At 40.4% G+C, this 16,865-nt stretch overlaps 1 protein-coding gene across 6 annotated transcripts in view; it reads right to left on the reverse strand.

Annotated features, from left to right (window-relative positions):
• CADM1 (cell adhesion molecule 1) overlaps positions 1-16,865 on the reverse strand; it is a 286,568-nt gene that overhangs the window by 55,140 nt on the left and 214,563 nt on the right. For all 6 annotated transcript variants that reach the window (XM_054005229.1, XM_054005228.1, XM_054005226.1 and 3 more), the window contains exons 4-5: positions 12,652-12,789; positions 10,608-10,763 (exon numbers count right to left, since the gene is read on the reverse strand). In XM_054005229.1, the coding sequence (XP_053861204.1) occupies positions 10,608-10,763; positions 12,652-12,789 (294 nt within the window). The remainder of the gene's footprint in view (positions 1-10,607; positions 10,764-12,651; positions 12,790-16,865) is intronic.

Genomic DNA, 16,865 nt, shown 5'->3' on the forward strand with positions numbered 1-16,865 from the left:
AGTCAAAGATGTAAACTGTGGCCAACGGGCGCTAAAGGCAACTGACATTTTTAATAAGAGTAAAATGCTTAACTGCAAATTTTCTTTTCTTGCTGAACCCCAAATAGGAGACAGAGAGTGATCACACTCTGACACCCCCTTAGAAATACAATCAGCGCATACAGAATGGGGGAGTGCTGTGCAGTACCTTTAATTTTGGTGGCCATGTACAGTAATTTCACTGTCCACAAGAGTGATCACAAACGGCAGTGAGAGAGAAAATTGCATTATGCTCAAAGTACAGACAATGCTCTTCGGGGCTGTGTCAATCAGACCAGATTTGATTCATATCACACTAATAGCTCGTGGCTCTTCAGGAATTTCAGTGTAAGTGTTATGGGGCATACAACAGCTGCCCCGGCAGAACCATCCATTTTCAATACACACTGACTGTGTTGGACCAGAGCCATTAATAATACAACAACATTATGTAAAATGTTTTTTAAACTCAAGAGAGCGTTTTCATAACTCAGCCCACTTCTGACTTTTCCGACCTGGGAAAAGCAACAAACTAATGATCCTCATGGCTGATACAGCCCATCAGACTGAAGGTTTTCTTTGCACATTGCTGCCTTCAAAATCAACCAAATGAACAAACAGTCTGTTTAAAACACACTAAAATTCATGGTGTGTATATATGAACAGATAGATCAAGAAAATATATCAACGGGCTGCTTTCAGTAACACCTAGCACGCTAGTCTATTATATTCATTCGAGAGAGCAGATAGAGAGGCATAGCTGCAGCATCTCTCCTGCTGCACAAGCCATCTCAGAAGGCAACTAGCTCTGTGTAAACATGAAAGCTTGTCTGTCTCTCTCACCAACAGAAGTTGGTGCAATAAAAGATATTACCTCACCCACCTTGTCTCTAATATCCTCGGACCACCATAGCTACAGCACTGCATACAACATTTCCAGTATAAACTAAAGAAGTTTGTAACCCAACTTGGGCATGCATGGACCAGAGAGAAAACTTGCATTGGTGCTGACTTTATCTAGCGCTACATGTTCATTAATATAGCATTCAATATTTTGTTTCTTGATTTCAAGTATGAAACGCTTTTTAAATGCCAAATCTTTTGCCAGCTGAGAAAATTAGGAAACTGAATCTTCTAATAACTCAATTAAAAATTATCTTGCTTAAGTTTTGAGTTTTTAAAGTCTTAATATGTTAAAATCTATTTTCTGATTGTGTTAATCCCAGTTTTAATCTCTTTGCTGATCTAGGAGACACTGTTTCCTCAGAAGAAAATATTTTCAGCTGAAGTAGAAGAATTCCTGTCTACTTTCCTTTACGTTAGTTTAAAAATCGTCCAAGATGTACTTCACAATACTCCTTCCAATAGCCTTTGAGGCTTGTGAAAGTTTTATATGTATTCTCATCTCCTTAATCTATGGGTTTTGACCTGTTTTACACTTTAATAGGCATGATATATTGTCTAAATTAAAATTAACAAGGAAATTGCTCATAGAGCTTTGATTTTCACCAGTTTCTAAATCAGACTGCATATATTAACTCCAGAAAAAGCAAAATTAGTCAGAAAAAATATTTAAGTTAGAGGGGAAAAATGTCTAAATTATAAGAACACAACTTTTGAGTTAAAGGGTAAAAATGCAAACAGAAAAAGCAATAAATTCAGTTGGCATTTTAATATGAAGCTTTGCAGATGCAATTAGTGCATAAATCTAGACTATAGATTAAGACCTGGGGATAGGCCCTCAAGGAATATATTTTTCAAAAATGCCAGAAGCATCAATATTTGTATATTGGCTACTATGTATATATAAGTGCCATCTTTATCCTAAAATCAGATGTCCCCTCTTATCAGGGGATTATATTTCATAGTGGAATGGGTAGGGACTTAAGAGTCTAATAGGTCTTTCCATCTCAGCTTTTATCATCTTAGCAGCACACATCTGTATCAATGTTATGGTTCATATAATGGTTGAATAGCAACATGGGATTATAAAATAAACAACTATCAGATCGATAGATCTCATTTTTAAACTAACAGTTAAAGGGATGACTGACATACAGTGGGTCTAAAGGAGCGTTTCTGATCTCCAACAGACTTTTAAAAAGTCATCCCTGAAACATAAAGAGAAGATTTAAGCATTTAACTTGTAATAGTAACGAAATATTAAAGTTAAGATGCGCCAGTCTTCTTATTCCCATTGTGCCTTTTCTTATTCTTTTTTACACAATGACATGCTTTCATTATATAGTGTCTAACCTTTAGTCTGAATGTCCAGACTAAGTGTTGCTACCTTGTTGTTATTCAGATTAGTTTTTTTTATTTAATATATAGCATGCGGCTCTTGTTAAACAGCCAGTTACACTATTAGAGGCACTTCTCAGATGGTGAACTCTGCAACCTTTGCCACCAATTATATGTCCTGCTATACCCAAACTTAACAAAACAGATGTACAGCCACCAAAATCATAGGCATATACAAAGAAATGGTTAATTATCTGGTTCCTGGGGGCCATATGTAGCAAAATGGTTAATTTTTCATTTTAAAAAGTACAAGGCTTTGGTCTAAGTCGGACAGAGAAGACAGGGCTTTTGAACGCAAAGATTTTGTGTAGAATTATTTCCCATTTTAAACATCTAACTGCACACTGCTGCTGTATGTTTGCCGAGCCTCACAGCAAAACTATCAGACCCAGGCCCTACTGTATGTTCTTCATTCTCAACAACATTCCTCTGAGAAAACCTTATTAATGAGCTTGTAAACGAGCACACAACTGGGAAATGTCACAAACAAGAGCGACTAATGCCCCAGAAAATCAAATAACTCAACACTTGGCTGATTGTGGTGCCTTTCATATTTACAATAAAAAAACATAAGTCTCAGATTCTGAAGGGGTCAACACCTCACTGAACAAAACAACTCATTTATTTATGTTCAGAAATCTCCAGATGATAAATTACATTGATGTTAATCACTTCACTGCATACCATGCAATTAATATCTGTACTCACCAGAAACAAAGATTACTGAAAGTATGAAAGCATACATATATGGTGGATTTTTAGCATAATTGGGTACAATGAATTCTCCTGGCATAACAAGCGGTTACAACTGTTTCCATGGGTATATATTTTTATAAACATGCATGTAGACATAGAAATAAATTAATTAGAATTTAAACCCAAGAGAAAAAAATACAGAGTTAAGGCTTATACTTTGTCATCCATTTTCAGTGCTATAACAAGCAAAGGAAAAGTACCACAAAGACTGAAGATTAATCTTTAACACATTTTTCTGGGGGTATTTTCTCATTTCAACTCCTTAATGATCTTTTAATGTATTTTGTTGCTGTTTCCTCTCTAAAAATTATATGCAATACAAACATCCATCCACCCCTTGTGCAATAATGAATTCTAAAAGAGACAGCTACTCAAGAACCATTGGAGATGTCTGAACTAATACCATGCAGCACATTGTATCAATCCATCGCAGAGTTATACATTTGCTACTGTGACTATTAATCAAGCATGAAAGAGTTATTGTTACTGAACACAGTTGCCATTTGTCAAACTCAGTTTTGCTTTTAAAAACATTATTAAGACATTATGGCCTCCTTGTTTGCAGAGATTTCATTTCAATAATATCTCCTACATTCCTATAGTAGCATTTATCTTAAAAGTTCAGAAAGGACTAGACTTTGCCACCCTTTACTCACGATGCTATTAGCTTACTTCAGGGGTCGGCAACATTTGGCACGCGGCTCATCAGGGTAAGCATCCTAGCAGGCCAGGCCAGGCCAGTTTACCTGCTGATGTGGCAGGTTCGGCCGATCGCGGCCCCCACTGGCCGCGGTTTGCCGTCCCAGGCCAATGGGGGTGGTGGGAAGCCGCGGCCAGCACCTCCCTCGCCTGCATCGCTTCCCGCCGCCCCCATTGGCCCGGGACGGCCAACCGCAGCCAGTGGGGGCCGCGATTGGTGGAACCTGCCGCGTCAGCAGGTAAATAAACTGGCCTGGCCTGCCAGGGTGCTTACCCTGACGAGTCGCGTGCCAAAGGTTGCCGACCCCTGGCTTACTTCATAGAATCACAGAATATCAGGGTTGGAAGGGACCTCAGGAGATCATCTAGTCCAACCCCCTGCTCAAAGCAGGACCAATCCCCAATTAAGTCATCCAACAGCTTTTTGCCTCATATCCCTAAATGGCCCCCTCAAGGATTGAACTCACAACCCTGGGTTTAACAGGCCACTGAGCTATCCCTTCATGAGTAGGATGAGCTACTACTCAACATCAGAGAGGCAAAAACCAAACTCAGAGTTCATTTATTTGAGAACTTGCAGCTCACTTAACTACTTTGCACACTTCACAGTACAGTAGTAAAGTGATTGTAGTATTTTTCTATTAAGTCTCTCTCATATCAGACATCATCACGCCCCTATTAATCCAAAACAGGGAGCAGAGTCCTACAGTGCTAGCTATCCTTATCTCTCTCTCTCACACACACCACAGTCTCAGAACATGACAAAATGCTTACAAATAAGCAGACCACCAGGTAATAATGGAACAATCACATTAAGCATAATGAGCAACAGCCTTACTAAGTCTTTGCTAAGAAATGGGGTCATTATGGGGCTTGTGGAACAGTGAGAGACAAATTCTACTTCACACCCAAAGGACTTGGAAAACACCAGAAGTCCATGTTTTTTTCCCCTGCAACTCTGCATGAGTAGGTTGAAGGATAGGGACCTTGCTGCCTACTGATACCACAGGGGAACGTTAGGTGAGCAGAATACTAATGTCACAATGGAATCTGGATAGGACACTAGCCTTATTCTAATGAAAAGTGCCCTGGAATTTCTGATGGTAACCACGAGCAGTTGGGGCATCCTTTTCTCACTCACATAGGTTTGGACGCTGCAGCAATACGCTCCCTCAGAATCATGCTGAGGCATAGTTCTAAGTAGACTGAGACATCAACTCTACTTCCCGCATCACCTGAAGCTGTGCCTTCCCTGACACAAATGTCTCCCTCTCCATCCCTACCCTCAAGTGAGATAACAGATGCTCGTTTGCTAGCTTATTATAAAATCCTAGTGGAGACAAGGCATCTGAATTTTTTACCCTGACATAGGCGAGGCAAAGGTCAGGGATGTGGTTGACCTTGCCTAATTTACCCTACCGTAAAACTCCACTTGTCTCCACTGTTTTACTTTTACAGCTAACACAGCTGCACACATGCCTTTCTGATCAGTGAAGTCAGAGCCTAAGATGGAATCCATTGTCCCTTAGAGCACTGACTCCCCACCCCAGCCTATTTTAGGAGATGTAGAGAGCCCTCAGCCCAAGGGAGTAGGGCTGAGAGCCATTTCAAAAAGTTAGCTCTTAGGAGTGGTTGGTAAACGAAAAAGAAGCTGAAATCTTTCAATTCTTTGAACTGTAACACACAAGAAAACGTACAAATGAATTGTTTATAAAACTCATTGTAACAGGTCACTTTGCAGGCTGACTTCTTGTACCTCAATTGCCAGTGGAATGATTTCCTTTTCTTAACAGCTGAAAATATATTTCTAATGGAAGAGAGATATATTTAAGGACAGCATTCTCAAGAGCACCTGCATGAATTAGAAGCAGAAGTGCTATTGACCTTCAATGAGACTTGAGCTCCTAAATCACCAAGGAGCTTTTGAAAATACTATTTTTTAGGGTCCAAATTTTTGAAAGGGAAATTTTACCCTGGCTATTTTATAGTGGTAATTTACACCATCTGAGGGGACAATAGGAGGAACTTGTTTATTGGGGAAAGGTACTTGGACTTTTCTGCAATCATTTGGCTTCTTTTGATGGCTACCCCAAACTAATCTTCTCTTTGATCATTTGCATTTGCACCATGCACATATTGGTTAATCTGTGGTGAGGTTTCTTTTTCAAGAGCATGACAGAAAAAACATTACCACAGCTGCTATTAACAGTGTAGGGAATAACCCAAGTACATTTTTCTTGGAAAATTACTATGAAATATGTAGGAGAACATCTGAAAGCACTACTTCTGTTTCAAGACTACCCTTCATAAGGCCCAGATTATGCTGAGTTCATTCAGCCTTTGCTCTCTTTTGTGGGTTTTATTTTGATTTGTTTAGTAGGACGCCAACCATTTCCTCTCCCCCACATTCCAGGCTTTATGGTTTATGCTGTGTTTCTTGTGTTCGTTTTGCAACTAGCCTTATGATGTCCCTGCACATTCTGAACTTGAAACCAACAAATATTAGCTCATAAGCTTTGAAAGTTGGATCCATCACTTGAAAGTTGCCTGCTAATACTTTTTTCTTTCTTTTTCATACACCACCTTTCTTAAGTCTGACAGACTAAGAGCACTGGGGTATATGACACCTTGGGAAACCGGTCTACTCTGGCTCCCCGTATAGTGTCAGTAGCTGACATTCCAAAGACACAGGCATGGTGTGCTGTATGGATGGAAGGGCAAGTTCAAGCTGGCATTGTGCAACAACAAATGCAATCAGTTTTTTAAAAGCAACCAACCCTCTTTCAAATTATGCCTCTCTGGGCTCAGCAACACAACTATGTAAACACATGTTTTGACACAGCACTGTGTGCAAATGTTAATTGCCACTTGCTTGGAGATTCGGTATACTGTAAAGCTGGAGGTAACAAAGTGGTCAGCTAAAGTGCATGAAACAGCCATTTGGAGGCTACTTCGCTCTGATTGCAAATCCCAGCTCTAAAAAGCTATTGAGAAAGTGACAATTATGCCTGATTTTAGGAGTATAATTTCTTTAAAAGGCTGGCCCTGCGTCAGAGGACGCTCTGATCTACACTTCAGTCAGAGAAGACAAGTGGATTTTCCTCCGCCTTATGTAGCCCCTCTTTGGGTAATGGGTAAACAAAGCACTGAACTGCATGCACCGTGCACAGTGAGGAGAAACTATGTGGAACAATAACACTTAGCTTTTATATCACACTTCCCCACTCTGGAGATCGCAAAGGGCTTTACCGAGGAAGGCTGTGCTGATGTGGCAGCACTGTGGATTCTTTTTGATGCTCAGCCTCCCCAATATCAGCAGCCACAACCACTCCCCATCCTCTGATCCCTACTTCTGCCATCGGATCATACTGGCTCCCTTCTCTTCTAGTGGTCTATATACAGAATTCCCAGTGGTCTAGAAACAGAACTGCCTGGAATCCCCTTAGAGGGTTCCTGCCAGAGTTTTGATCCCATCAATTCCTTCCTTACTTCCTCCCTAGGCCCGCAGTGAAACCTCCGACCATATTGTCTTCAAAAACAAAGTTTGGAAAAAATAGATAGGAGACTGGCTCCAGAGATAAGAATTGGGCTCTAGAACCTTCCACGCCTTGGACTCCAGGTCAGATCCAAAACAGGCTGGTACTGACTGGAAGCCCTTTCCATGTGATGGTTCTTTGGTGGCTTTTGGATTCATTCAGATTGAATATATGGATCAAAAGATGTTAGCATAACCCAGTCACTGTCCAACATTAAACAGTGTTAAACGAGGTTCAGGATTTGAAATACAGAGACCTCAGCCTGCCTAGTCCCATGGAAAACACACCATTAAAAGGAAAAAAAGGCCAAAAGGTTAAAGCATTTGAAATGTCAGTTATTAAATAAGGCTTTCATTTTAACCACATCCCTTGTGCCGTCCCCTTCCCTTTAGCTGGAGAGAGATTTTTAGAAGGAAAAATAAAATCGCTTGTTTGACAGTCTTAGTCTATGTCTACACTAGCGAGTTTTTGACCGCACAGCTGTACCGATGCAGCTGTAAGATCTCGCGTATAGCTGCTCTTTGCCGACAGGAAAGATCTCTCCCATTGACATAATTAAACTACCTGCGATGAGTGGCAGTAGCTGTGTCGGCGGGACCCCGAGCAGCGTAAGTTTGGCTGACATAAGGGAAAATGTAGACGTGGCCTTAGATGGTATCAAAGGTGGTAAAAAACTGTCCTTTTGAGGAAAAGAGGGGGAAAAAGTTAGCGGAGATGGGTTGAGCTGTTACGATGTTCGATTCTCTTTCATCCAGGTGGTGTTTGGGAGTCAGCTGGAACCAGTGTGGTTGGTCATGACATCTAGGTCCCTCTCTCTGCCCCGTCAAATCAGGATATCTTTCAGGATTGGTATGACAAAGGCCCAGGGTCCCAAGCGATGGTGGGGGTGGCTGTCATGAGGGTGAAGCTCACTCCAGTAGCAAATTTTTCTCCCCAAAATCTCTTTGAGGACCTGCAAAAGGAGCGATAGGCGGAATACACCCCCACCAATTAGGCCTAGTTTCCAGCACACCAATTCTGGTTCACAGATTTCCACACTTCTCTCGGGTACCAAGCACGATCTTAACACAGTCCTCGAGTTACATTAGTAGGCCTGGTTGTTTAAACTAATTCAATCTCTGTCTCACTTTTGCTTCTTCTCACATCCACATTTGTTCTTTACGTTATTGTGATCTCTTATAAACCTTCATATATTTTTCAAAGACGAGCTCACAATTAGGGTACATTTGTAGGCCCACTTATCACAATAAAGCTTAGACATAAGTATAATTCAGTGTCCTCTGACTATACAAATCTTCATTACCACCCCCACAACAGGTTCAGAAGAAGGGCCAGAAATTGACGCATCTTGGAGACCAAACTCCCCTCAACACCAGGAGAGGGCTGACACAGATTGATAGAGGGAGAGAGGAGACTGTTAGGACACACATTGTGCAGCTCCCTGGGCCATTTGCTCGTTCTGTGGATCAAAAAGCAATGATCGCTGGCAGAGCTATTCATCTAGTGCCTTTCACAAGCTCCAGGTTAATTTCAGAACATGAAGACAAACATGCTAGTCAACAAGACCATTTCACATGGTTTCCCCATCCTCTTGCAGAAAGCTCTGCATTAAGTGCATTCCAACAAACTTGTGGTAAGCATTAGGTAACACCTCTCCCTCCCCAAGAGACACCCAAAGGCAGGCCTAAAATTAGCAATAAGTGGAAAAAATGCCCTTTGCAACACAAAACCAATACAGTGCAGGTTTTGGATGTCCCCCACGACCTTCAGAGAACCACAGGTGTAAACATACTTTGTCATCATTCTGTGTGTTGCCTTTTACAAGCTGCAACCAAAAGGATTCAGAAAAGAGATTTATTCTCTCTTTCATAGACAAATGTAGAAGGAACCCTACTGCACACACTGTTAAAAAGACGGACCCATTTCTACTGCGCCAAAAGGTAGGCATTACACAGAAATATCCATAGGAAAGCCTTAAACTACTAATCTGACCCCCTTCTAAACAAGTTTAAAAAAAAAAAAGCATTTCAATTTTCCTGTATCATCTGAGAGATGGGATTTTTCCCCCGTTAAGTAGTTGATCAAGCCTCACAAAGGTGCTAATGTATTATTAAGGCTAATGGAGCTCTACAAGAAATGTTAATGGACATTAAGTTTGCATAAAATGAATTACACATTAGCACAGTCACAAGAAATCTAGTATCTGCCAATTTAGGTAGTATCTGATCATTTTTGTTTTCCCTATTATAAGGACATTACTTCATGCTAGTTTCAGTGATATGAAAATTGTAAGCAGAATGCTCTTAATGAAGCTACATAATGAAATAGATGAAACATTAACAACTCTCCACTCCCTTTATATAATGTTACGGTTGAGATGAATCTACAAAAGAAAGGAATTTGAGTCATCTTAGCATCTCACCACTTTGGGGGGTCTGCCTCAACACAAGAGAACAGCAATGTCAGGTTTGTTTGCATTTCTGATTTCAAAAGCCATATTCCACTTGATAACATGACACAGTGATGCTAACATGACTGTGTCCTGTGTCACAAATATGAACATGAGCCACCTCTGCTGTGGATTGCCCCCTGGGTATTTTCAGAAATCTACTTTTCTATTTATGTACATCACTCATGTAATGTGTATAAATGGCAGTTCATAGAGAACGAAGTGAAATGTCCCACCTAGCTTTTCTCCTAAAAGTAGTCAGAAGCATTAAACCCTAAGATTAGCTTGCTTTAACAGGGTGCTTTTACTTGACCTTTACCTTAAAGGTTCCACTATTTTTAAAACATATTTCTGCAGCTGTAATTTAGAAAAGAACTACTGTACTATACTTCCCATTATATGCATTATGAAAGTCTCTCTTGCATCCCAGCATGTGTCTCTCAGTTCATTTACCAATGGAGAACTGCAGTAAGTTACTTTAAATGGAGCTCGGCAGTGATGATAACTTTTAAAGAAATACATGCATTGTTAAAAAAGTTAGGACTTAAAATTAAAATTAATCTGCTGTGACATAATTACAAGGCCTAGCTATTAACCCTTCAAGGTGCTAAATCTGGGTAAAGCAAGGTATTCTATGTGGAGAGAATAAAAGTAGGAATTTGGCATCACAGCAAACTGCAAGGAGAAGTCATTGTTTAAACCATTAAACAATACTCAATACTTTGATTTCTACATTTATAAACCCTATCTACACTGTAATAAAACCTAATTACATAATTAATGGTTTTGAACTTCTGTTTAAATGAGAAACATTCTAGGTTAGAAGAATAGAAAGCTCTGGTACTCACATATTACTTCTAGGTAGCGCTGGGTCTGTAAGTCTTTGACAGCGGGGTGATCTACCAAGCAGATGACAGGGACCCCATCGTCCTCGCGCCCCACGGTCAGCAAAAGCTGACTAGTCACAGTGAACATATCAGACCATTGCTCCACTTCAGATTTGCCTGTCAGATAGATGAGGGAGAGAGCACAGAGTAATCATGGGAGAGCATATTCATGACAACATCACATTGTCATCATCTCGCTGGCATCACCATGGTAGACAAAAGAGGTGCTGGGAACAATGTGCCCTTAAATTTCCAACTTTCATCTCTATAGCATTGACTGCTCAGGGCAGGGAGGTGTACACGTGGGTAATACTATCCCTCCTACCAAAGTCATTAAAAAACTTAAAATATACAGTGCGCTGTCATAAGGATTAAAAATGCCAGGATGCTTATAGTGCCACTGATTTAAGAGCTTGGGGGGTTTTTTTTGGAAAGCATCCTGGAATTCAGATGCTATGGAGATGAAAACCCATCATCAGCTATTAGGAGGGAAAGAGAGTAAATGGATTAACATAATTAAAAACAGTAATTAAAATATTTAAACAGTGACGCTGTTGAAGATCCATTGAAAATATCATAGCAGTGGGTTGGAGTGAAGTATATTACAGGGCAAGACTTCCAGAACACACACAGAACAGGAAAGAGGCGGCTCAGGGTTACGTGACAAACTAATGAGGTTTTCCATGAACTCAGCACATACTTGCTGACCAGAAACCACTGCCTCTTTTAAATGAGCTTATCAACTGCACTTTTTATGTTTCAAATCATGGAGATAAAATGGATAAGAGGGAAACCCACAAGCGACACCTCCCCTTCAAGCCCACAAAACAGCTCCTGTGGATAATACATAAGTAAAACATGTTGACAACTGTTTAAAAACAACAACCTGTTCTGTTTAGAGGAAAGATTGCATAATCAAAGAGGATTCTGGTTCTCTCTCCATCTGAGTCCGTATAAAATCAAGAACAAAGAAAACTATTTCAGTTTCCCTATTTCTATTTTTGAAAACCCCACTGTGCCAAAGAATCAGCAGGGTGATTTGGTATTTCAAGAAGCCTCTACTTGCTCGGCAGTCTTCAAAGATACAGGACTGTTGGAATTCAATTGCTGAAGCGAGAAAGCTTAATAAAGGAACTGGACAGGTCAAGCACAAGTGGTCAAATACTGTTGTACTGGAGCCCTACAGAAAGCAAAAGAAACCAAAGAGGAGGCCATTTGAAGATCCATGCATCATTTAGATGACAACAGGTGCCGGAAAGCAGTTGGTTCTATGGGATGCTACAGGTGACAGCAGCTTTGCCGTCCACTATTACCAGCATAAGTTCAGTATGTGTCATTGTGCTAAGGGAGGGAAGGGATATATGTCCTCTGTCCGGAGGACTTTATCCTGTCCTTGCAGGGGGTTAAATTTGCAGGCTGTGTCTGACTTCTGTAAAGATGTTATCTCAGATGGGACAAAACCAGAGGTGATGGCATGTGCACACAGACTTAAACAGCACATCATATGCAATCCATGTTGTGACTTATCTGTACAAATTCCACAAGCACTAGACTTTACAGAGTAGAAGAAACCCATGTTATATGAACATCTACACAATCCCGCATGAAGAACTGAGCTAGATCTAAAAGTGCACTGAAATGCTTTTACACCCCAGTTGATGCCATCACACTGACCCCTAAATCAGGGCAAAGAGCTATCTTCCCCGCACACCGTAAGAGATCACGGAGGACATCAGCAGCTGAAGAGCAAATCCAGAACTCTGAACTCGGATTCTGGCAAGTAACTAAAGGACAAAACAGGTGTAAAGACCTTTACTGCTAAGATGCGTTTGTCATTTAAGTCTGCCCATATATTTTGCCACTGACATGGCGTCTGAAACAGCTTGCTCTATTTTTTTTTTTAAACCAAGTGTTTTCTATTCTCTGTCACCACAATATTATATTTAGACAGTATAAAATTTGACCACGTCAGTTAAAACGGTGCTGATTTAGAAGATAAATCTACCCCTTAGCTCCTTGTTCCCTTTGAACCATCTGATTTTGGTGGCTGGTCTGCTGGCCATGGCAGTGCAGTTCAACTCAATCTCCTCTCCTTCAGTGGCAATGTCTTTCTGGATATCAATCACCAAATTGCGTGGTGGGACTAAAATCAAAAATATAAATCAGAACAAGGTCAGTACATTTTTATCTTTAACTGGTGTATACCCGAGAACATATCAACAAGTTACTCAATGTTACATAAGAACGGCCATATTGGGTCAGACCAAAGGTCCATCCAGCCCATTCTCCTGTCTACCGACAGTGGCCAATGCCAGGTGCCCCAGAGGGAGTGAACCTAACAGGTAATGATCAAGTGATCTCTCTCCTGCCATCCATCTCCACCCTCTGACAAACAGAGGCTAGGGACAGCATTCCTTACCCATACAGGCTAATAGCCATTAATGGACTTAACCTCCGTGAATTTATCTAGTTCTCTTTTAAACCCTGTTATAGTCCTAGACTTCACAACCTCCTCAGGCAAGGAGTTCCACAGGTTGACTGTGCGCTGTGTGAAGAACTACTTCCTTTTATTTGTTTTAAACCTGACAGCTGGATTCTTTTTGGGTAAACTAGGCACCCAGACTTATCAGATCTCTTAATTTATCAAATTATTATTTGTACTATTGTCCCTTAACACACAGGTTCCTAATAGTTGTGTTCAATGTTTTCAGCCCAGCTTTCAACTTCATCAACTATTGCTCATTAAATTCTCACATTTTCTATAGTCCCTCCCAGCTAAGCATGGTCCCCTGTAAATTGTATGCTCTCTTTCATACTACATGGGTGTGATACCACACAAAGAATACAGCTTGCATTCATATAAATTTTACAGTCAGTAATGAGAAGGGAAACAGAAAAAGGATTACATTTAAAGGTACCATACCTACCTACAGTTTTAGCTTCCTAAAGGTAAAACTTTTTTCATCTGCTCATCAGTTTCAAGATGTGGAAGATGACCAGCAAAGATCAAATACATTTAAGCCTCTTAAAAAAAGCCACCAAGCCTGGGACCAGAATAGAATGCCACTGTCTCCAATTGCCAATGCATCTCCCATCAAAATAAACCAAAAGGCAAATACAATCCCAGATCTGATGAAGAGATGTGGAAACAACTTTGGATCTTAACAAAGATAACTGCTTCAGATTGCAATTACTGCAAGCTGAGAGTTTTCCTCTCTTTAAGGCAAGTACCCTCTAGAGACAACACTACTGTGAGCTACAAAGCCAGAGGGCTGTAATCATCATCAGTGAAAAACAATCCAATACTATTTAGGAACAGTGTAATACCCAAGGGAGACCACCACCACCACAGTAGCATGCAATCCATAGACAGGATAAAAACAAGTTTAAAATTCTGAAAAAGATGAATAAGTCAGTAAGGAGGGAAACATGAATATATCACCCAATATACACAATTCCATCCCTATTAGGCCTTTAAGTAAAGCATTTAAACTGATATTTCCAAAGATAACTCAACATTTTTTGTTCTCAACACTATGATTAAGCAATTGTCTGGTTGAAATATGACTCATACATTTTCAAGCTCACGAAGAACAAATGTATAAATATCTTCCAGATGATCGAAGGACTAATTAATTAGTCACTTGTAGCTTTTCTCCAAGATGAGTGAAACAGACCATATATTTCAGATTTTCATATGTTCTAATCCATTGAGAATAAATAAATATATAGAGTGTCATAGAAGACATTAAAACACACGGCAAGAGAGGAAAAATAATAAAATGACAAAGAAATGGTAACAGGCAGCCACTGATGGCTCCTTCACTGTAGCAGTGGTGAGAGACACCTACAAAGTCTCTTGGGAAAGCAGAGAAACCTATCATTGAAAATGTGACTGGAAAGCATAATGTTAAAGCTACTACTAAGTGTAACATCAACACGGAAATACAGGTGCTATTTACTTCCCACGTACAAGATCCCATCATAAAGTGCTAGAAAGGAGGACCAAGGACATGCTCTGACTTACTTTCTTTTTATGTGAACATTTAATCAAGGGAACAAGGTTTAGCCTAGTGTTTTGAGCACCTGAGATCCTGGTTCCCAACCCTGAATGACAGCCACTCTTTGCTCTTGAGCAACTGAATATGCTTCTGCCTTTGTTTCCCGCTCCATGAAAGGAGGGCTAGGAGCACACTCACATGCATAGGCACCCCCAATATGCCAAGAACTGACATACCTAGATGCTCAGGGCCTTACAGATGCATCAGGTATACCCACAGCTGCAATTCCTCTAAAATAGCGCTGGAATAGAAGAAACAAAAAGTGGTATATTCTGAATCTTGAAGTGCAACTTTCTTAATGAGAACAACTAAATTATTTTTCTAGCCTGTTATAGAAGACACAAAATACTTGCTTATAGGCCCATTAAACAGTTATCACTGCTTCTGATGCATCTCTTAGCAATGAGTGAATGTACATTAACTAACTCAATACATTTAAACATGTACCAATTGGAGAGAAACTGAAGGGGACAAACACCATCCTATTCAGCTGAACATCAGAAAACTGAAGTACAACTTGAAGGCTGTTGATAAACCTGAGATCCATCCTAGGGCGGATTATAAACATTGTTTCCACAGTTTTAACACTAAGACAGAACAGAATCTTATTAAATATGAGAAAAACAACCAAATTTACAACCAATCAGTGAGTGAGATTTTACATTAAGATCTTCCACTGCGATTCGAGTTCTCTTATTAACAGGGGCTTAAAAGCCAGCACTAATCTTTAGACATGGCTGTAATACTATTAGCTACTATTATCTGTAACTATATTAACCTTATAACTGCATCTATATCATTGCTTGCAAACCATGAGAAATAGGATGAAAAAGAGGAGAATTCAGTAGATTACATTTTCACCTAGACAATTCTGAGTAGAAAAAGTGAACTGCAACACTCCAAAATGGATAATACCTAAGCAAATGAGCACACACAAAACGTCAGATGAAAGATTTCAAGTTCTTTATACATACAAACGAATACATAAAATGGTGGCTATTAAATCAGCCCAGACAAAAGTTAACAGAAATCCCTCACTTTGCATTATAATTATGCTTAAGGTTTTGCTTAAACAGCAAGCAACTAACAAACATGCATAAGCATCTTGAAGCACTTTAAGAGGTTTAACAACTGCATAATGTACATAGTACTTTCCTTAAAGAACACCACAGGCAGCGAACAAGACTTTAGTCTTCATTTATTATTGTGATGCTAGCAGACCAGGTGCCAGTTTATGCCACTGTCCCCAGACCTTCAACTGGACACTGAGCCTTTGAGCAGAGATTATTGGTAGCAATGCTGATTTGACATGCGCATGTGCCCTATACATCCTTGTGCCCCATACTAATGATATGTAGGACTGCGTGAGTGAACCACCTTCAGTTCCTTCTCCACCACAAAGTCCCACAGAGGAAACTCCAAAGCAGAAGGGAAGTAGGGTGGGTAGTGAAGCACCCATAGAGGGACACTTCTCGAAGGATTCCAATTACTGGACTCCTTCAACTAGCATCCCTATGGGTGCTCCACTTCAGGTGGCTTCCGAGCAATATCTTCATCATAAGGAGGGAGCTTCGAAGTAGAGTCCAACACCGAAGACAAGACCGCATTCCCCAGGGCACCATCTGATCTAGAAGAATGATCCATCACATCGTGTTTGGAAAAGGTATGTGTTGAAGTCCAAATTGCAGCCTTGCAGATCCCACCAATGGGAACATGTTTAAACACCACCATAGACACTGACAGAAATCTAGTGAAATGGGCTAACACCTTGGGAGGAGCTTGTGTATCGTCAAATTAACAACAATGAATCCAGATATCCACCTGGACAGACTCTGAATGGAGACGGTGGTTCCTTTGAACAGGTCAGCAACTGAATTGCCTGGGAGACTAGCCAAATGACTTGGTTCTCTCCTTTGTACTGAGGTCAAAGTGGCCGTTTTGATGTTGAGCTGGAGATCTAACTGTGGGGCATGGGCAGTGATGAGTTTACGGCAGAGAGAAACCTCGTTGCAAGTCTGGCCCTTGAGCAACCAATCAAGGCATGGAAAAACCATTGTCTCCAATAAACAAAAGGTAGTTGGTGACCACTGCCAAAACCTTCAAGAATACTTTTGGAGCAGAGACAAGGCTGACTACAAGTATCCAGTACTGGATGTGA

The sequence above is a fragment of the Malaclemys terrapin genome, chromosome 15 (genome assembly GCF_027887155.1).
Source record: "Malaclemys terrapin pileata isolate rMalTer1 chromosome 15, rMalTer1.hap1, whole genome shotgun sequence".
Taxonomy (NCBI): domain Eukaryota; kingdom Metazoa; phylum Chordata; order Testudines; family Emydidae; genus Malaclemys; species Malaclemys terrapin.